Source organism: Pristiophorus japonicus, chromosome 4 (genome assembly GCF_044704955.1).
Source record: "Pristiophorus japonicus isolate sPriJap1 chromosome 4, sPriJap1.hap1, whole genome shotgun sequence".
NCBI classification, from domain to species: domain Eukaryota; kingdom Metazoa; phylum Chordata; class Chondrichthyes; family Pristiophoridae; genus Pristiophorus; species Pristiophorus japonicus.
In genome coordinates, this window is record NC_091980.1 from 245,108,370 (window position 1) to 245,129,853 (window position 21,484).

At 44.6% G+C, this 21,484-nt stretch overlaps 1 protein-coding gene across 6 annotated transcripts in view; it reads right to left on the minus strand.

Annotated features, from left to right (window-relative positions):
- The window catches only part of LOC139263343 (aftiphilin-like), a 73,268-nt gene that overhangs the window by 19,061 nt on the left and 32,723 nt on the right, over window positions 1-21,484 (minus strand). For all 6 annotated transcript variants that reach the window (XR_011593126.1, XR_011593125.1, XM_070879253.1 and 3 more), the window contains one exon: window positions 18,797-18,923. Coding sequence is in view for 4 of the 6 variants with exons in the window: in XM_070879253.1 (XP_070735354.1) it covers window positions 18,797-18,923 (127 nt within the window). In the remaining 2 variants the exon portion in view is untranslated. The remainder of the gene's footprint in view (window positions 1-18,796; window positions 18,924-21,484) is intronic.

The following is a 21,484-nucleotide window of genomic DNA, read 5'->3' on the forward strand; positions in this document are numbered from 1 at the left end:
GCTGCTGGAACGGCTTTATCTCTTCCTGCATTTCCACTGGGACACTGGACCAGCTCCCGTGAAGCACACAGCTTTTGACTAGAGATAATAAGGGGTTCTGGCTTGTCCAGGTTTTGATCTGCCGAGCAGTGACGGCTGATTGCTCACTCTCAAATGCTTCCATAACCATGGCTAGATATGCGGGCTGCGCCATTTCCACCCCCATGATGGGCAATGACAGCCTACTGAGAGCATCGGCACAGTTTTCTGTGCCTGGCATGTGGCGGATGGCGTAGCTGTATGCGGACATGAGCACCCACCTCTGGATGCAGGCCGATGCGTTGGTATTTATCCCTTTACTCTCGGAAAACAGGGATATAAGTGGCTTATGGTCAGTTTCCAATTCAATTTTTAGCCCAAACAGGTATTGATGCATTTTCTTTACCCCATAGACACACGCTAACGCTTCTTTTTCAATCATGCTGTAGGCTCTCTCAGCCTTAGACAGACTCCTGGATGCATAAGCAACCGGTTGCAGTTTCCCAAAATCATTAGCTTGTTGCAATACACACCCGACACACTATGATGACACAAAACATGCTAGTACCAAACGCTTACATGGATCATACAACACAAGCAATTTATTTGAGCATAACAATCTTCTCGCTTTTACAAAGGCACTTTCTTGGCTTTTGCCCCAAACCCATTCACCCCCTTTTTGTAGTAAGGCTTGTAGTGGTCCTAGCAGTGTGCTGAGACCCGGTAAGAAGTTACCAAAGTGGTTCAAGAGTCCCAGAAACGACCGCAGCTCCGTCATGTTCCGTGGCCTCGGTGCATTTGCGATTGCCTCCGTCTTCGCGTTGGTGGGCCTGATGCTGTCCGCCGCAATCCTCCTTCCCAAGAACGCCATTTCAGGTGCCAGGAAAATGCATTTCAAGCGTTTTAACCTGAGCCCCACGCAGTTGAGTCGACTAAGAACCTCCTCCAGATTCTGCAGGTGCTCGACTGTGTTCCGACCTGTGACCAAGATCTGGAAGATCACGGTGTGCGGGACCGACTTCAGTAAACTGTCCATGTTTCTCTGGAATATCGCCGCCGCTGATCAGATTCCAAACGGGCATCTAGTAAAAACAAAAAGATCTTTGTGCGTGTTGATGCAGGTGAGGGCCTTTGATGATTCCTCCAGTTCCTGCGTCATGTAGGCTGAAGTCAGATCCAGCTTCGTGAACGTCTTTCCTCCTGCCAGCATTGCAAAGAGGTCGTCGGCCTTTGGTAGTGGTTTGGTCCTGCAGGGAGAAACAATTGATCGTTTTTGACAATTGAAGGTGCCGTCTCCCTTGAGAACTGGATAATAGGACTGGCCCACTCGCTGAACTCAATCGGTGAAATGATACCCTCTCTTTGCAGCCGGTCTAGCTCGATCTCTACCTTTTCTCTCATCATGTACGGTACTGCTCTCGCCTTGTGATGGATGGGTCGCGCCCCCGGAATTAGGTGGATCTGCACTTTTGCTCCTTGGAATTTCCCGATGCCTGGTTCGAACAGCGAAATAAATTTGTTTAAGACCTGGGCACACGAAGTGTCATCAGCAGGCGATAGTGCTCGGATGTCATCCCATTTCCAGTGTATCTTTCCTAGCCAGCTCCTGCCGAGCAGCATGGGACCATCGCCTGGTACCACCCAGAGTGGTAGCTTGTGCACCGCTCCATCGTAGGAGACCTTTACGGTAGCACTGCCGATTACAGGAATCAGTTCTTTAGTGTAAGTTCTTAGTTTTGTGCGAACTGGAATTAAGACTGGCCTTTCGAAAGTCTTTTTGCCCATGATGGACTGGCTCACGCCCATGTCCAACTCCATTGACACCAGGAGTCCATTTAGTTCAACATTCAGCATTATCGGAGGACAATTCGTGGTGAATGTGTGCACCCCATGTACCTCTGCCTCCTCTATCTGAGGCTCTGGTTTGTTGTGATCCTCCGTTGATCTGTCCTCCTCTGCAACATGGTGGTTTGCAGGTTTAATAGGCTTTGCGTTGGAGGTGTCCCATTGTTCCACAGCCCTTGCAAACGTACTCTTTGAATCGGCATGAATGGAAAGGATGATCACCCCCGCAGCGCCAACAAGGTGTTAATGGCCTTGCAATCATCACCCTTGATGGTGGTCTCTGAGTCATCTGCGGACGTGCAGCTGCAGGTATGTGTGACCTGCCCTGTACGTTACGATTCGAAAACATCACTTTGTTCATAGTACTTGTAGCAGCACTTGTGTGCTGAGAGATTTGCTTCGTATTGTCACTGGTGGCAATGAATGCCTGGGCTATCGCTATGGCCTTACTCAAGGTTGGGGTGTCTACAGTCAAAAGTTTGCGAAGTATGGTTTCGTGGCCAATGCCAAGTACGAAAAAGTCTCTGAGCATGTACTCCAAATGTCCTTCAAATTCGCAATGTCCTGCAAGGCGTCTTAGTTCGGCGACATAACTCACCACTTCCTGGCCTTCAGACCTTTTGTAGGTGTCGAACCGGTTCCTCGCCATCAGAACATGTTCCTTCGGGTTCAAATGCTCTCGGACCAGTGTGCACAAATCGTCATACGATTTCTCCATGGGTTTCGCTGGAGTGAGCAGATTCTTTATGAGGCCATACATTGGTGCTCCGCAGACGGTGAGGCGGATTGCCGTTCGTTTGGCAGCGTTCTCTTCCCCATCTAGCTCGTAGGCCATGAAGTATTGGTCGAGTCGCTCCACAAAAGTTTCCCAATCATCTCACTCTGAAAATTTCTCCAGATGCCCACTGTTCTCTGCATCTTTGGGTTCGCTATCTGTATCTCGTCGCCATTGTTGCATATGGAGAAGAGTCAGACTGAACACTGAGCTCAAAGTAAAGTGTGACCTTAGTCTTTTATTGCAAGAGAATGCCTCTCCAACGTGTGAAGCCTCCTTAAATACCTGTGCTCCCAAGGGATTATGAGATCCCTTGGGATTCCAGGGGATGAGCCCTCTGGTGGCTGTACAGAGTAAATACAAGTCCACATATATAACAAGAATGCTATTTGCTTTCTTTACTGCCTGCTGTACCTGCATGCCTACCTTCAGTGACTGATGTACCATGACACCTCCCCTTTTACTAATCTTTCACCATTCACATAATAATCTGCCTTCCTGTTTTTGCCACCAAAGTGGATAACCTCAATTTATCCACATTATACTGCATCTGCCATGCATTTGCCCATTCACCTAACTTGTCCAAGTTACCTGCAGGCTATTAGCATCCTCCACACAGCTCACACTGCCACCCAGCTTATTGTCATCTGCAAACTTGGAGATATAAAATTCAATTCCTTCGTCTAAATCATTAATGTATGTTGTAAATAGCTGGGGTCCCAGCACTGAACCTTGTGGCACCCCACTAGTCACTGCCTGCAATTCTGAAAAACACCCGTTTATTCCCACTCTTTGCTTCCTGTCTGCTAAGCAGTTCTCTACCCACGTCAATACCATGTGCTTTAATTTTGCACACTAATCTCTTGTGTGGAGCCTTGTCAAAAGCCTTTTGAAAGTCCAAATACACCACATCCACTGGTTCTCTCTTATCCACTCTACTAGTTACATCCTCAAAAAATTCCAGAAGATTTGTCAAGCATGATTTCCCTTTCATAAATCCATGCTGACTTGGACCGATCCTGTCACTGCTTTTCAAATGCTATTACATCTTTAATAATTGATTCCAGCATTTAATAATTGATTCCACCACCGATGTCAGGCTAACCAGTCTATAATTACCGGTTTTCTCTCTCCCACCCTTTTTAAAAAGTGGGGTTACATTAGCTACCCTCCAATCAATAGGTTCTGATCCAGAGTCCATGGAATTTTGAAAAATGACCACTAATGCATCTACAATTTCTAGGGCCACTTCCTTAAGTTCTCTGGGATGCAGACTATCAGGCCCTGGGGATTTTTCGGCCTTCAGTCCCATCAGTTTCCCTAACACCATTTCCTGACTAATAAGGATTTTCCTCAGTTCCTCCTTCTCGCTAGACCCTTGTTCCCCTAGTATTTTTAGGAGGTTATTCGTGTCTTCATTAGCGAAGACAGAACCAAAGTATTTGTTCAATTGGTCTGCCATTTCCTTGTTCCCCATTATGAATTCACCTGATTCTTCACTAATCTTTTTCTCTTCACATATCTATAGAAGCTTTTGCAGTCAGTCTTTATGTTCCCAGCAAGCTTACTCTCATACTCTATTTTCCCCTCCTAATTAAACCCTTTGTCCTCCTCTGCTGAATTCTAAATTTCTCCCAGTCCTCAGGTTTGCTGCTTTTTCTGGACAATTTATATGCTTTTTCCTTGGATTTAACACTATCCCTAATTTTCCTTGTTAGCCACGGTTGAGCCACCTTTCCTGTTTTATTTTTACGCCAGACAGGGTGTACAATAGTTGTAATTGATCCATGTAATCTTTAAATGTCTGCCATTGCCTATCCACCGTCAATCCTTCAAGTATCATTCACCAGTCTATTCGAGCCAAATCACGTTCATACCATCTCAGTTACCTTTCTTTAAGTTCAGGACACTAGTATCTGTGTCACTCTCCATCTTAATAAAGTATTCTACCATATTATGGTCACTCTCCCCCAAGGGGCCACGCACGACCAGATTGCTAATTAATCCTCTCTCGTTACACAAAACCCAGTCTAGGATGGCCTGCTCTCTATACAAGAACATAAGAATTAGGAACAGGAGTAGGCCATCAAGCCCCTCGAGCCTGCTCCGCCATTCAATAAGATCATGGCTGATCTGGCCGTGGACTCAGCTCCACTTACCCGCCCTCTCCCCGTAACCCTTAATTCCCTTATTGGTTAAAAATCTATTTATCTGTGACTTGAATACATTCAATGAGCTAGCCTCAACTGCTTCCTTGGGCAGAGAAGTCCACCGATCCCTGTGGCACACCACTAACCACCGATTTCCAACCCGAAAAGGACCCATTTATCCCGACTCTCTGCTTTCTGTTCGCCAGCCAATTCTCTATCCATGCTAATACATTTCCTCTGACTCCGCGTACCTCTATCTTCTGCAGTAACCTTTTGTGTGGCACCTTATCGAATGCCTTTTGGAAATCTAAATACACCAAATCCATCGGTACACCTCTATCCATCATGCTCGTTATATTCTCAAAGAATTCTAGTAAATTAGTTAAACATGATTTCCCCTTTATGAATCCATGCTGCATCTGCTTGATTGCACTATTCCTATCTAGATGTCCCGCTATTTCTTCCTTAATGATAGTTTCAAGCATTTTCCCCACTACAGATGTTAAACTAACCGGTCTATAGTTACCTGCCTTTTGTCTGTCCCCTTTTTTAAACAGAGGCGTTACATTAGTTGCTTTCCAATCCGCTGGTACCTCCCCAGAGTCCAGAGAATTTTGGTAGATTATAACGAATGTATCTGCTGTAACTTCCGCCATCTCTTTTAATACCCTAGGATGCATTTCATCAGGACCAGGGGACTTGTCTACCTTCAGTCCCATTAGCCTGTCCAGCACTACCCCCCTAGTGATAGTGATTGTCTCAAGGTCCTCCCTTCCCACATTCCCGTGACCAGCAATTTTTGGCATGGTTTTTGTGTCTTCCACTGTGAAGACCGAAGCAAAATAATTGTTTAAGGTCTCAGCCATTTCCACATTTCCCATTATTAAATCCCCCTTCTCATCTTCTAAGGGACCAACATTTACTTTAGTCACTCTTTTCCGTTTTATATATCTGTAAAAGCTTTTACTATCTGTTTTTATATTTTGCGCAAGTTTACCTTCGAAATCTATCTTACCTTTCTTTATTGCTTTTTTAGTCATTCTTTGCTGTTTAAAATTTTCCCAATCCTCTAGTTTCCCACTAACCTTGGCCACCTTATACGCATTGGTCTTTGATTTGATACTCTCCTTTATTTCTTTGGTTATCCACAGCTGGTTATCCCTTCTCTTACTGCCCTTCTTTTTCACTGGAATATATTTTTGTTGCGCACTATGAAAGAGCTCCTTAAAAGTCCTCCACTGTTCCTCAATTGTGCCACCGTTTAGTCTGTGTTTCCAGTCTACTTTAGCCAACTCTGCCCTCATCCCACTGTAGTCCCCTTTGTTTAAGCATAGTATACTCGTTTGAGACACTACTTCCTGACCCTCAATCTGTATTACAAATTCAACCATACTGTGATCACTCATTCCGAGAGGATCTTTTACTAGGAGATCGTTTATTATTCCTGTCTCATTACACAGGACCAGATCTAAGATAGCTTGCTCCCTTGTAGGTTCTGTTACATACTGTTCTCAGAAACAATCCCGTATGCATGCTATGAATTCCTCCTCCAGGCTACCCTGTGCAATTTGATTTTACCAATCGATATGTGGGTTAAAATCCCCCATGACTACTGCCGTTCCTTTTTCACATGCCTCCATTATTCCCTTGATTATTGCCCGCCCCACCGTGAAGTTATTATTTGGGGGCCTATAAACTACGCCCACCAGTGACTTTTTCCCCTTACTATCTCTAATCTCCACCCACAATGATTCAACATTTTGTTCATTAGAGCCAATATCGTCTCTTACAACTGCCCTGATATCATCCTTTATTAACAGAGCTACCCCACCTCCTTTCCCTTCTTGTCTATCTTTCCGAATCGTCAGATACCCCTGTATGTTTAATTCCCAAACTTGGCCATCCTGCAACCATGTTTCTGTAATGGCCACCAAATCATACCCATTTGTAATGATTTGTGCCGTCAACTCATTTACTTTATTTCAAATGCTGCGTGCATTTAGGTAGAGTGTTTTAATCCTAGTTTTTAAACCATGATTTTTAGTTTTGACCCCTCCTGCAGCCCTTTTATATTCAGTGGCCCTTTTTGTTTTTTGCCTTGGGTTTCTCTGCCCTCCACCTTTACTCATCTCCTTTCTGTCTTTTGCTTTTGTCTCCTTTTTGTTTCCCTCTGTCTCCCTACATTGGTTCCCATCCCCCTGCCATATTAGTTTAACTCCTCCCCAACAGCACTAGCAAACACTCCCCCTCGGACATTGGTTCCGGTCCTGCCCAGGTGCAGACCGTCCAGTTTGTACTGGTCCCATCCCCCCCAGAACCGGTTCCAATGCCCCAGGAATTTGAATCCCTCCCTGCTGCACCACTGCTCAAGCCACGTATTCATCCAGTTGGTTCCTCGACATATTGGTCTATAATACCATCCCTTATACACTCCAGGAAATCCTCCTCCACAGTATTGCTACCAGTTTGGTTAGCCCAATCAATATGTAGGTTAAAGTCACCAATATTACTGCTGTACCCTTATTGCACGCGTCCCTAATTTTCTGTTTGATGCCATCCCCAACCTCCTTACTACTGTTTGGTGGTCTGTGCATAACTCCCACTAACGTTTTCTGCTCTTTGGTGTTTCACAGCTCTACCCATATAGATTCCACATCATCCAAGACAATGTCCTTCCTTACTATTGCGTTACTCTCCCCTTTAACCAGTAGCTCTACCCCACCTCCTTTTCCTTCCTGTCTGTCCTTCCTGAATATTGAATACCCCTGGATGTTGAGTTCCCAGCCTTGGTTACCCTGGAGCCATGTCTCCGTAATCCCAATTACATCATATCCATTAACAGCTATCTGCGCAGTTAATTCATCCACCTTATTACGAATGCTCCTTGCATTGAGACTCAGAGCTTTCAAGCTTGTTTTTTTTAACACTCTTTGTCCTTTTTGAATTGTTGTAATGTGGCCCTTTGATTTTTGCCCTCGATTTCTCTGCCCTCCACTCTTGAATTTCTCCTTCCTACCTTTTGCTTCTGCCCCATTTTTACTTCCCTCTGCCTCCCTGCATAGATTCCCATCCCCCTGCCATATTAGTTTAACCCCTCCCCAACAGCAATAGCAAACACTCCACCTAGGACATAGGTTCCGGTCCTGCCCATCGACAGCACGGCTGCCCGTGCTTGCAAACATCGCACAACCACACCTATGCTGTGAATATGCAGTCTCCAGAGAATACAACTGCTATACCAGCAAAGACATGCCAATCCAGGCTGACTTGAACAACCTACCACTAACCCGTCTCAAATCTAGAAGGCCATTTTGGACCATCGCCGAAGCCCTTCAGCGATCTCCCCTCAGCCTTGATGACTGATGGTGAAATGCTTGGAAGAACTGTGACATATGGAATGGATTCCTTATAGAGAACCCCATAGTACAACCTGAGGGATCAAACTTACCTTGCAAACAATGGACACAGCTATCAAGCACCTCAGAACTGGTCATGCTAGATGCTGCCACTTTCTCGATAGATGGAAGATTAAAGCATCCCCATCATGTGACTGTGGAGGTCCTAATCTGACCCTGAAGCACATCATTGAGCACTGCCCTGGAGCACCATTGAGGTAGCCTACAAGATATTCACACCGGAAGCTTTGGTCTGAATATCTGAATTAGATATTGACATTTGAAAGGAGAATGAGAAAGATGATGATTGTATTTTATAGTGTCTTGAACACTCTTAGTGCAACTTAACTCTATTAATTTGGGAGATCTCAGACAGCCATGTGGAGCTTAAGATGGCGATCCTTCACAGACCCTCTCTCTCAATACAGCTCCCTATCTAGAGGGCTCTATACATTATATCGATACCTCCTAGCTAGAGGGCGCTATACATTATCTCGTTACACCTTTCCTTTCATAAGAAACAAAAATGAATTCATGTTAGTTTCAATATAAACGGGTAGTTAACTTCTTATGAATACATGTATCAAACAACTACAAGTTTAACAAAACTCTTGTTTTATTAATTCTTTATCCAAGTGTCCAGTGTCCATGATTTCTTATTTCTGTACATAGTTTTCCAGGTATTTTGGTGTTGTGTGGATTCTGTTGCTTCGCCTCAAACTGGTTGTTTCAGTGGCGTTCTGTGCACTGATCGCTTTAGTCCCTTAATCAGTGCTTGAGGGGAAATATCAGGCAACATATACCTGCTTTCATGTGTTGTCGTTGAAATGTTGTTTTGCCTGTTAGTTGGCTGTGTAGTTAGCGGATCGTATGTGGAGTTTCGATGAATGTCTCAGCGCTCTCTCAGACGTTTCCTACTTCTGCTGGAGTGAGCGCTCGGCCCACGTATGCAATTGGTTGTCCCTGTTGCAGACGGACGGAACCAAGATCCTTGTTCGAAGTATCTCTTTGACCTTCGGTTGCAAGTTTGTGGTCAAAGTACCTGAGCACCGGAGAATCTGTCACTCGTTGTTTGACCACCCTGACGTGGAAATATATCGCCGTTCCTTCATCGACGATGGGTCAAAATCCTGGAACTCCCTCCCCAACAGCGCTGTGGGAGTACCTTCACGAGAAGGACTGCAGCGATTCAAGAAGATGGCTCAACAGCATCTTCTCAAGGGCAATTAAGGATGGGCAATAAATGCTGGACTTGTCCCGTGAATGAATAAAAAAAAAGAGTAGACAGCATTGAGGAGTGATATTGGTATTTGTGACAAGCTTTAGGTGGGGTCTTAGCTTTGTTACATATTAGTCTGATTGTCTTGATGGATAAAGGGGAGGCATTTGTCATGAGCACATGGTGGAAAAGTTGAAGCAGAAGAGGGATCAGCATGGAGATTAATGCCTCGTAACATTTGCCAAAGTAGCCATCAGGTCCTGGGATTTTTCGAGAAGGGGGGCTTCTCATGGTCTGTTGGCTCGAGATGTCTGAGTTTGAGGTATCAAGCAACTATGTGCTGTCCTGTGAGCTGAGAGAGAGCCAGGTTATGTAAGTATTGTACAGTTTCTTGTTGCATGACCTGGGACTTGTTTTTAGTGAGGCTTAACAGTGTGCAGCTACTCTACTGTTCTCAGTGTGCTCTGAAGTGAAGTTACCATCAGTTTGCCTGTTTTAAGCAATAGTTCGGTACTGCATTTGCTGAGTGCGTATGAGAAGTTGCCCCAGTTTGTTCACCTATTCTTAGTATTTGGCTCTGTAATACCAGAGAAGCTTTTCAGTGTCCCTGATAACAGGTCAGTTAGTTCCTCTCTGGTCGATATTAGAGCTATTTCAGTGTTCTCTGCTCTCATGAAAAATGCAAGTTTGATAAAACAGTGAGACATGATAAAGATATGAAAAGGAACTCTGTTTATATTATACTTACAATTAATCCTTTGACCCTACTCCATTTTTTAAAAAATGCATCAAAGGACTGCTTAAAGCACAAGACACTCAACTCCCCATCCTCTATGCAGCATAACACATTATGGTCATTTGTAGCTAGGGCACAGTGGCCTATCACTGAACAGCATTATTTTAGCAATGTGAACTTGCTATATTTTAATCCCTACTTCATTAGTAGGTCTCATTTGTTTCCATTAACTCTTAATAGTCAGCAGTTCATTGTGACCATTTGTAGAAATGCTCATGGCAACATCTTGGGTAGACTCAGGTGATAAATCGCTATTGCTTTGGTGCTAAAGAGCACCACCTAGTGGAAATAATTGTATTACAGCTATTCTGTATTTCACTGCAACAGGAATTGGGTTTTGGAAACATGCATATATTAAAATTATGGCAGTTACAAAATAAAGCAAGTATATTTAACCAAAGAAACAAACCAGACATGTTTAAATAGAATAGTTTCAATTGAGAAAAATAATAGATTGCATTTTCATTTTTAAAATCAATGCAAAACTCGAGTTCAGTAAAAAAAATCAATTATAGTTCCCATATACCACATTATTCATTGTACAATAGCTCCATCAATCTTGTGAAGGAGCTAGCATGTGTAATTTAGGAAAACTTTAGTAGCAAACAGGAATATTGAAATTTGAGCTGGAGCCTGGCTCCGCTGGGACACCTCGCCGATTAGAATGGACATTCAAATTCTTGCCAGAGAAAGAGAAGTGGGACATGGGATCTTCCACACCCCTCACATCAAGGGGGGGGGGGGGGGAGTTCTCAGGCTTAAGTCGAACCCGTACCAGTTGAGACATAGTGCGAGTCCCTTTGAGACCTTCTGAAAGCCCCAAAACATTAAAGCAAAGTAATAGATCGCAAAAGGGTTGAAAATCCTCGCTAATCAGATTGACTCCAGTGGGAATCAAAGACTATGGGGCCGAAATTGCCCCTTTTTAAAAAAAAAAGAGAGCACTTACTGCGCAATAACAGGGCAGAAATGAGTTTCCGTCCAATCGGGGTGAACTCTCCGACGATCGGGACATTGCCCTTGTGATTTTTTGAGGCGGAGAAACATAGAAACATAGAAAATAGGTGCAGGAGTAGGCCATTCGGCCCTTCGAGCCTGCACCACCATTCAATAGGATTATGGCTGATCATACACTTCAATACCCCATTCCTGTTTTCTCTCCATACCCCTTGATCCCTTTAGCTGAAAGGGCCACATCTAACTCACGTTTTAATATATCTAACGAACTGGCCTCAACAACTTTCTGTGGTAGAGAATTCCACAGGTTCACAACTCTCTGATTGAAGAAGTTTCTCCTCATCTCGGTCCTAAATGGCTTACCCCTTATCCTTAGACTGTGATCCCTGGTTCTGGACTTCCCCAACATCGGGAAGATTCTTCCTGCATCTAACCTGTCCAATCCTGTCTGAATTTTATATGTTTCTATGAGATCCCCTCTCATTCTTCTAAATTCCATTGAATATAAGCCTAGTCAATCCAGTCTTTCCTCATATGTCAGTCCTGCCATCCCGGGAATCAGTCTGGTGAACCTTCGCTGCACAATCAATAGCAAGAATGTCCTCCCTCAGAATAGGAGACCAAAACTGAACACAATATTCCAGGTATGGCCTCACCAAGGCCCTGTACAACTGCAGTAAGACCTCCCTGCTCCTATACTCAAATCCTCTTGCTATGAAGGCCAACATGCCATTTGCCTTCTTCACCGCCGTTGATTTTGCCCATTCTGATTCTGCCCCAACAAAGTAGGCGGGCGGTATTATTTTGTCCCGACGTTAATGATGCCATTAGAGCCTGCACCATCTGGTCCCTGCCCCAGAAGTGATATTGCCCTCAAACAGTCGATCGACCGCTTGTCGGTGCCCCCGACAGCTTCGCGCGGCGGGATGCTGCCATTGGCTGGGTGGCACGTCCGCCCTTAAAGGGAAGGGCGCACCTCAGTGGCCGCCATTTTATTTTAATTATCAGCCGACTCTGCAGTCAGCACGACAATGGCAGCCACGGGTTCGGTCGGGCCGCCAACAGGCAGCCCAGTAGCTCCTTTTGGGTGCCGGACCGCTGGCCCAGTTGAAGTCCTCCCTGGTGGCCGACAAGTAGGCCTCGCAGCATCCCTCCCCTTTAAGTGAAGGGGAGGGTTGTAACTAAGCGCCAGTGCGACGCAGCACATCTGCATCCCGCTGGCGACACCGCCCGCCTTCTGCCTGCTCCCGACTCGCTTCTGCCCCTCTGCCGCCCTAAACACTGCCACGATGATTTTTCAAAAGAAAAGAGGGCAATTTCCCTCTATTCCCCGCCCCATCGATTTAGGCGATAATTCACCAGAGAATTAGAATTTCAGCCCTTTCAGAAGATCTCAAAGGGACTCGCACTATGGGGCTAGATTTGCCACTATTTTTGCACGCTTAACGCCCACTCAACGTTCATTTTACCGCTGCAATGACATATAACGCCCATATATCTCCCATTTAGCCACAAAATGAAAACGGACAGGCATTTTTCAGAAACTTATCGGTGAGCGTTACTTTCCCCATGTGCGTAATGCCGGGAAAAAATACCGCCCGCCCACTTTTTTTGGACGGAATCATCAGAATGGGCGAAATCAATGGCCATAATATTGCCCAGCATTAGTTTCCGTACGAAATTAACGCCGAGATTCAATAATACCGACCGCCCACCTTTTTTTGTCGTAGAGATCACATTTGCCGAAACGAACGCCCAGGAGATCGCCCAGTGTCACTTTCACCACCTCGCACACATATCGGCCACAATATCGCTCGCCCAGAAAAAACCCAGTAAAAGTGGAACTAACCACAGTGTTATGGACGCCATGTTCTACATCACATCCCATTCTTTAAAAAGGCTGCTCTCGGGGGAGTTTGGATGTGCTCTGAAGGTCTTTGGAGGTGATGTGAACATCTGTACAAACATCTTTACCATGTTGTGAACAATTGGAATTTAATTGGTGTCTTCGTTGGGACATTCATTCTTTATGACCAATCGGTGAAAACAGAGAGCTATTGCAGCAGACTTGTCCTTTCTCGCCCTCTCTTGATGACCAATTACATGCTGCAGACGCAAGATGGCCGAACGTATGATCCACAGCATTATGTGGCCAATGTAAGACGTGCCAGACTGATGAGGAGGACCAGACGTTGCACCCCCTGCAAGTACAGGGACAAGCGGTCTTACCTCGACTTGCCCAACACCACCTGCCTTCGGAGACTGCGCTTCCACAAAGAGGTTATCACTGAGTTATGCCTGCTCATAAGGGGAGATCTGCAGCTTGCCAGCACCATCAGTACTGCACTGTCCGTCGAGGTCAAAGTCACCGCGGCACTGTCATTCTATGTGTCGGGTTCTTTTCAGGCCTCAGCTGGCGACATTTGCGGTCTGTCTCTGAATGCCACACATTGCTGCATTAGACAGGTCACTGAAGCCCTGTATGCATGCAGGAGGGACTTGATCAGCTTCCCTATGACCAGGGAGGCACAAACTGAGAGGGCTCTAGGATTCTCCAGAATTGCAAACTTCCCCAAGGTGCAGGGAGCAATAGACTGTACGCACATCGCGATGTGGGCACCTTTTCAGGATGCAGAGGTTTTCAGGAACCGCAATGGATTCCACTCCCTGAATGTCCAACTCATTGTCAACCATCAGCAAATTGTAATGGCAGTGAATGCTAAGTTTCCGGGCAGCATCCATAATGCTTACATCCTGCATGAGAGCACTGTATCTGACTTGTTTAACAATCAGCCACAAGGTCAATGCTGGATGCTTGGTGACAAAGGATATGGTCTCGCCACCTGACTGATGACCCCCTCTGTGTGACACCCACACCGAAGTCAAGAGGTGATACAATGAGAGCCACAGAGCCACTCGACATATCATGGAGAAAACTATTGGCGTGCTTAAGCAGTGCTTTAGATGCCTGGACCGCTCAGGATGAGACTTCTAATACCACCCTGAGCAGGTAGCTCAATTCATGGTGGTATGCTCCATGCTGCACAACTTGGCTATCCGGAGGGGACAAGAATTGCTGAAGAGTCTGACAGTCCACCTCACCACAGAGAGGAAGAGGAGGATGAGGAGGTGGACGCTGACATCGGCCCAGACAATCAGGCTGATGCTGAAGCCATGCCCCAACCCCTTGTAGACCACATGAAAGGGCCCGTGGTGGCATCATAGCTGCAAGAGCTTTAAGTCAGGAGCTCATCAATGAGCACTTTGCCTGAAAGAATAATGGCGTTATTTACAAGGCTGACACACTGCTGGGTGTGCAGGTCATACATCAATAGTGGGCATCACCTTGGTGACAGTTAAAGTTTAAGTTGATTGAAGTTAAGTGTAATTATACCCTTTGATGTTAAGGAATCACCAGTGTGTAACGCTGCAGCTATCTGAGCCAATGCGCAACAACGTTTTGTTAAATAAAAAACATTAAAACTGAACATTTGTCTGAAATCATCAGTATTATTATAAAAGCCAACCATCCACCCTCACCGCCCCCCACCCCTCCTGACTTCAAGCAGCCTGGCCAAGGAGGTCCTCAGGCATTGCTTCATTGCGGGGGCGGGGGTGGGGGGGGCGGGGAATGCGGGGGGGGGGGGGGGGCAGTGAATGACAGACGAACTGCTGTTTGGTTGGATACGGGAGAGGATGGTCCTGAGGTGGGAACATGCTCAGAGCCAGAAACAAGATGTTGCTCCTGGCTCTCGTGTCATTGGTAATGGGAATGTAGCACCTTGGGGTGCAGTGCCGTGCTCCGGGACCCCTCTGCCACCAGTGTTCCTGGCTACCAGCTCCAGGGCCTCCACCATCCCTTCCATGTTATATCTTATTTGTTGGACAAAAACTCGGTGCCAACTATGTTCTTGGTGCTTAGTAGGCTTTTTGCTGCTGGTGAATCTCCCTCGTGCCTCCCACAACAGCCAAACAAGCACACACCACAGTCACACATGCTTTCAGTCCCTCTCACTGTCTCCTCTTCTGCGCATGTCATGATGACCCTTGACCTCCTGAATCGCAGGAATCGAGTGTCACCGTTGCTAAGGACGGTGACACTTTACAGCAGAAGGTCAGAGAGGTTTAACGCTACCGGCCATTTCATATTGCTCGCGGTAACGCCCAATTTCAAAAATGGAGACTAGGTGCTTTGAGAATGGGCGAGAAGCCGGCGATCTGAAAACCCATTTTTACCGCCTACGCTGGAAATAATGCCCATTTTTGGACGATCTGCACAAAAGTGTAAAATCTAACCCATGGTCTCAAATGGTATGGATTCGACTTAAACCCGAGAACTCACCCCCCGACACCTTCTTGATGTGAGGGGTGTGGAAGATCCCATGGCCTGCTTCTTTTTCCTTGGCAAGAATTTGAATGTCCATTCTAAACGGCAAGGCATCCCAGCGGAGCCAGGCTCCAGCTCAAAAAATCACGAGGGCAATGACCCGATCGACGGAGAGTCCGCCCCCACTGGATGTTTGTAGATTAAATATTCAAAACAAAATTGTCTTCAGCCCATTTGGGCCACTGGGATGATTTCAGGTGGAGCAACAAAACGTTGCTCCATCTTTGAAGGGCTAGTCAGCTTGGGCTGGGGAGGCTGCCTGTAATGTTCCCTTACAGGTGCCAGTGGCCTGTGCTGAGATATTCAAATGACCCTATCCATGGGATTTATGGCAGGATATCTAATATTAGGTAAGATTTGCCTGGGTTTCTGCTCCACTGCACTTATGCCAGCTGAGCGGACCCCAGGAATTTCCAGGCCAATGTGTCTTCTACAATGACTAAGGCTTTATCCATATAGTGACAGAAGGAAAAATCAGCGCATGGATCAATTTATCTGTGACCATTTGTAGATTAAATAGAATGTACAGATCAATTGTTAAACTAAAATTCAATCAGCCAGGTTAAATGAAAGCTACTCAGACTATATAGTGTACAGAATACTTTTAATTTGAGATTGTCCAATGCAAATTATCAGATAATTCAAACTGTTTAATTCGGAATGTTATTATACAGAATTCCTACTTTTCTGCCTTTGTTATATTGTCTCTCTTCTTGCCCCTGCACCACCACTGTGGAAGATTCCCAAGGGTCCATCTTTATCCCTTTCCTCTTCCTCATCCACATGCTACCCGGGGCAATATCATCAGCATCCAACCATAACTCTCCACCAATCTTTCGACTGACCGTGTTGTCAGAAGGCTTGTCCAACAATCAATCTTGGGTGACCTGCAGTTTCCTCCAGCTAAACATTGGAAAGAATGAAGCCACCATCTTTGCCCCTTAACATAGACTCTCTAATCTTATCAACTCCAACTCCCTCCCACCTATTGCTTCAGGACAAACCAGACTGTTAGCAACCACAATGTCCTATTTATCCCCGAGCTGAGCTTCCAATCCCATATCCTCTCCATCACAAAGACTATCTACTTCCACCCATATTTTCCCCCATTCCCATCACTTTCTCCAACCATCTTCCACTAAAACCATCATCTCCCGACTCAACTATTCCAATGCCCTCCTGGCTGGCCTCCCAACCCTCGAAACTTCATCCAAAACTTTGCTAACCCATATCTAATCATACAACAAATCCCACTCACAAGCCCATTACTCCTGACCTTACTCACCTACATTATCTTCCAATGTTCCAACACCTCAAATTTAAAATTCTCAATTCTGTATTTAAATTTCTCCATAGCCTTATCCTTCTTGATCTCCAACTTCCTTCAGCCCTACAATCTCACTATTCCTCTACCTCTTGTGTACCTCCCCAAATCCTCACCCTCCCGCCCCGCTTTACTCCCTCGTTGGCAGCTGAGCCTTCAGCTGCCTTAGCCCCACGTTTTGGAACTCCCTCCTTAAATCCCCCAGCCCCTCCAACTCCCTCTCATCCTTTAAGACCCACCTTAAAACCCATCTCTTTGACCTCCTCCTAATTTATTCGATGGCTCAGTGTCCATTCCCACCCCATGGTTTTGTTATGCATCTTGGAATGTTATTCTATGTTAAAAAGCATGACAAAAATGTAAGTTGTTATTGTTGTTCCTTCATTCAAATTATTGGATAATATTTTTTCCCTTGGTGCAAATGCAGCTTCAAACTATCATACTTATTATTTTCAAAGCACTTGTATAGTTATAACAACCACTGTAAATGAATTTAACTTTATATTAGTAAATTAACGAATAATTGTTTCTGATTTATCCAGCTGTTCCATACTTTGTCTTTGTTGCTCACACAAACTAATGCCTTTGTATTGACTCATATCCACAATGGACGTCGACACTGCCCAGCCATTTTGAGGCCCGGGACTCATTAACATGCCACTAAGGGTTGCCAATCCTTCAGGATTGTCCTGGAGTTTCCAGAAATTAAAGGTTAAGCTCCAGGATACTGCTGTAAACAACCCAGGAGAAAACTTATAGGGGCATTTTTTAAAAAATTATGCTTTTTAAAAAAAAAAAATCAGAAAGATTACAGTTCCAAGTTAAATCTCAAACCAGTTACAATCTTCTGGTATTCAAACTTTAAACATCTCAACAATTTCACATTTAGCCAGGGTGTCAATATTGACTTTATATTGTACCTCCCTCCCTAATCACAGCAATCAAACCTATAAGCAAGCTTAGTATTGGCAATATGTTGGCTTTGACTTTCAGGCAAACTTTTGTTTGTGCTCTACAGCATGCTTTTGTAATCTCCTATGTAATTGTGTTTACTTCTTTAGATATGGCAGAACTTGACTGCAGCAATTTGTGCGTATCCTCAATATTTAGCAATTGAGAGACAGCAACACACTGCAGTTTCACAAGTAATGAGGTCCCAAATGCATGATAACGGTCATCTTTATGAATGAAATAAAGTGGGAAGTTCATGGTTTCCCTACACGTAGACTTCGGCTCAATGGCAGCAGTCTTACCTCCGAGTCATACTCCCAAGACTTGGGCACACAATCTGCATGGTCATCTTTTGGATGAGACATTAAATCAAGGCCCTAGTGGACATAAATGATCCCAGGACATGGTTTGAAGAGCAACGTGAATTCTCCTGGTTTCCAGAGCCAACATTTATCCCTCAATCAAGGCCACTGAAACTGATTATCTGGTAATTTATCTCATTATTGTCTGTGTGAATTGACTGCTATGTTTGCCTACATTACCACAGTAACTACGTTTCAAAATTGACTGCGAAGGACTTTGGGATATCTCGAGGATGTGAAAGGTGCTATATAAATGAAAGTACTATCTTCTTTCATAGTGTTTATTCTGTTTAACACATATTTATTGGTTTCAATGAAGATTATTGCAAGCATAGAGAGCAACTTAATACACAAGTCAAAGCAGGTACCATCAATCTTTCTCTAAATTTGACCTGCCGCCATTTTGAAAATCTCTTTGGTGGGATGATTCCTACAACCACTCTGAAACCATATATTACTGCTATCATGAGTCACGGAGATGATGATTCAAAACGTTAGACCCTTTCTGAATGCACTGAAAGTACTTAAATTTGGGCTAAATTGAAATAAATGTGAACCTCATTAGATAATTAAAGTATTGGCACAATATATAAATGAATTGCACAGAATGGCCTTGCCTTTTGATTTTGATCAATTCCCAGTGTAGATAGCAGCTTCTCTCGGGTGTGGGATACATTCCAGCAAGATCTTAAAGCCACTTTATTTAAATCCTGAAGCATTTCCCATGCAAATGCAAATTCATGACTGAAACAGAACAAACAATTCTAATAAATACAGAAAATAGTTTTACACTTAAATATGTTATAGCAGTTACACATTTAACATTTGTAAATAGTGTGTGCGTTTAATATTCAGCAGGTAGTGAGGAGGGTTTCAGCAGTGGGTTGTTCAAACAGTTCTCCTCAATTAAATTTGCTAGACAAATATTGATAGAGTGTCACATTGCATGGAGATGTTTGTGGCTCGACAGTACTTGATTCCCAGTGGATTTGTGGCTTGACATTGCCTGATTCCCAATGGATTAGTGAGCTCGAAGCTGAACAATCCTCAATGGGTTTGTGGACTGAAGAATCAGTAATCCCTAGTGTGTTTAACAGTGAGCAGTCTCCTTTTGTGGGCTGAATGGGAATTACAGATTGCTGCTAGCTGTAGCAATGTGCTACTTTTTAAAAAATCCACAGGTCTGTGATCAGAATATGAGTTAGAGATAAAAGTAAGATGTACTCTCAACATTGTAAAACCAGAGTAGGAGCCACAAAGACACCAGAAGGAGAGAGGGCGGACACAAAGACATAAAGACGTACAAAACAGGCAGAGAGACACTCGGAGAGAAAAGACTAGGAGCAGAAAAAGAGTAGTAATTATATTCTAGGAGCCGGAGAGAACATTGTGTCACAAGAGTTTCTGCAGAAATCTAACTTCACTACTAATTGAAGGCAGTGCTGCTGACTGAAGGAGTTTTCTTGGCTGTAAATTAGGAGACAATCTTACACATGGGTAGATGTTGGTAATGCAAATTTGCGAGCACCAACCGTAAACCTATTTTTGGATATATATCACTGTTCCTTCAAAAGCACTGGGTCAAACTTCTTGTTTATGACTCACTCAAGCCAACTGCCATTCTGGACAATACATTTTTTAAAAGTTAAATAATTTGGTGGTCTCGGGTTGGGTCCCAACAGAAAGAAACGGTCAGCCTCTCGTGCTCCTTTGGCTAAGAATACTGGTACAGGTTGCACCTCCCTTATCCGGAACCCTCGGGACCTGGCCTGTTCTGGATAAGGGATTTTTCTGGATGAGGGGTGGTTACGTTAAATTGGATGGTACAGGTACTGCGCAAGGGGATATCGGGGCTGGCTGACTTGGGGTTCGGAGTGCGGCAGAGAGATCATGGGGGGGGGGGGAGCGGTGGATCACGGGGTCAGTCCAGCGATTGCGGGAGTCGGCAGCGAGGAAGGACTTTAATTTGTTCATGTCAGAGTTCTGTGCATGCGCCACTCGGTGGCCGGGAATGGTTCTGGACGAGAGATAGTTCTGGATAAGGGAGTTCTGGATAAGGGAGGTTCAACCTGTTGTAGTAAGTCTGCAAGAAAAAACCTCTCTGCCCTTTAGTTTTTGTCTCTCTCCCTTTTTCGCTTGTTTCTCACTCATCCTTTTGTTGTTTTTCTCACACTGTTCCTCCACTTTTGTTTATTTCTTTCTCGCTCACTATTGCCTCTCCTTCACTTTTATTTCTATTATTTTTCATTTTCCCTTTTCGCCTTTCTTCTGGCTCCTGGAGCTAAGGAGCTGATCATGTTAGCTTCCTTGGGGTTATTGTAGGTCTCTCTGATGATGGACACTCGGGGCTTTCTGCACGAGTTTTCTTTCCTCTATGGGTTTTACTATGTTTCCATTAAACTTATGTTTGAGGGATGCTGGCATTCAAGGATCTCTGCAATGCTCTCTTCCCTGTACTTAGGACTCTCACATACATTCTCTTCCTGCTGTGTCCTTGTTCCATTTCTGCCTCTTACTTCTCTTACTCACTACCTCCCCTTTCTGGTTCTCATTCTCTTGCTCAGCTTGGTATTTCTCCTTGTACTTTCTCCTAGACACTCTCATTCCATTTTCCACCCTCCTGTTGGGCCTTGGCTAAACAGGACGCTGGTGGTGCTGCTGAGCAGCCTCTTTGTAATAATGATTGTGAAATGAAGCACAATCAATCAATCAGTCTCTGATGCAGTCACATATCTGGTCTGCATGTATCTATCTTGTACTGAAGCTGCGGCATTCTTCTCTAGAAACATCTATTTCCCAGAATCCAAGGCTTGAACATAAACCAGAAACTACATAGGTATGAAGGACAAAAAGATGGACAGAAAAAGATCAGCTGGTTTATTTGAGTCTGTTGCATTGCAATTTTGAAAGTTGCAATTAGGCAACATGACCCTCAATGCCTGACACACATACACCTAACCACGGAGTTTAAGAGCACAAAGACGTATTCCAAATGAATGCAGATTTTCTTTCAAATCAGAGTGGAAAGATGTGACCCCAAGGGCTGGCTTGGAATTACAGTTTTAGGCACCCAGATGTCTCAGATAGGGTAATCCTTGCAGCCATCTAACACAAAGTAACTATTAATTGCCAACGGGCTTTCTGTCTTGGACACTTCCAGACCTACAGTATAGCTCAAAGTCTGTTAATTATCAAGAATGGTATCTCTATTGAGGTACTTCTGTCGTTTATTAAACTGCAGCTCTTCAATTATCTGTTGATAACAACTTATAGGGAAAGGATTGATTCTTTGCTAGCTCTCTGTA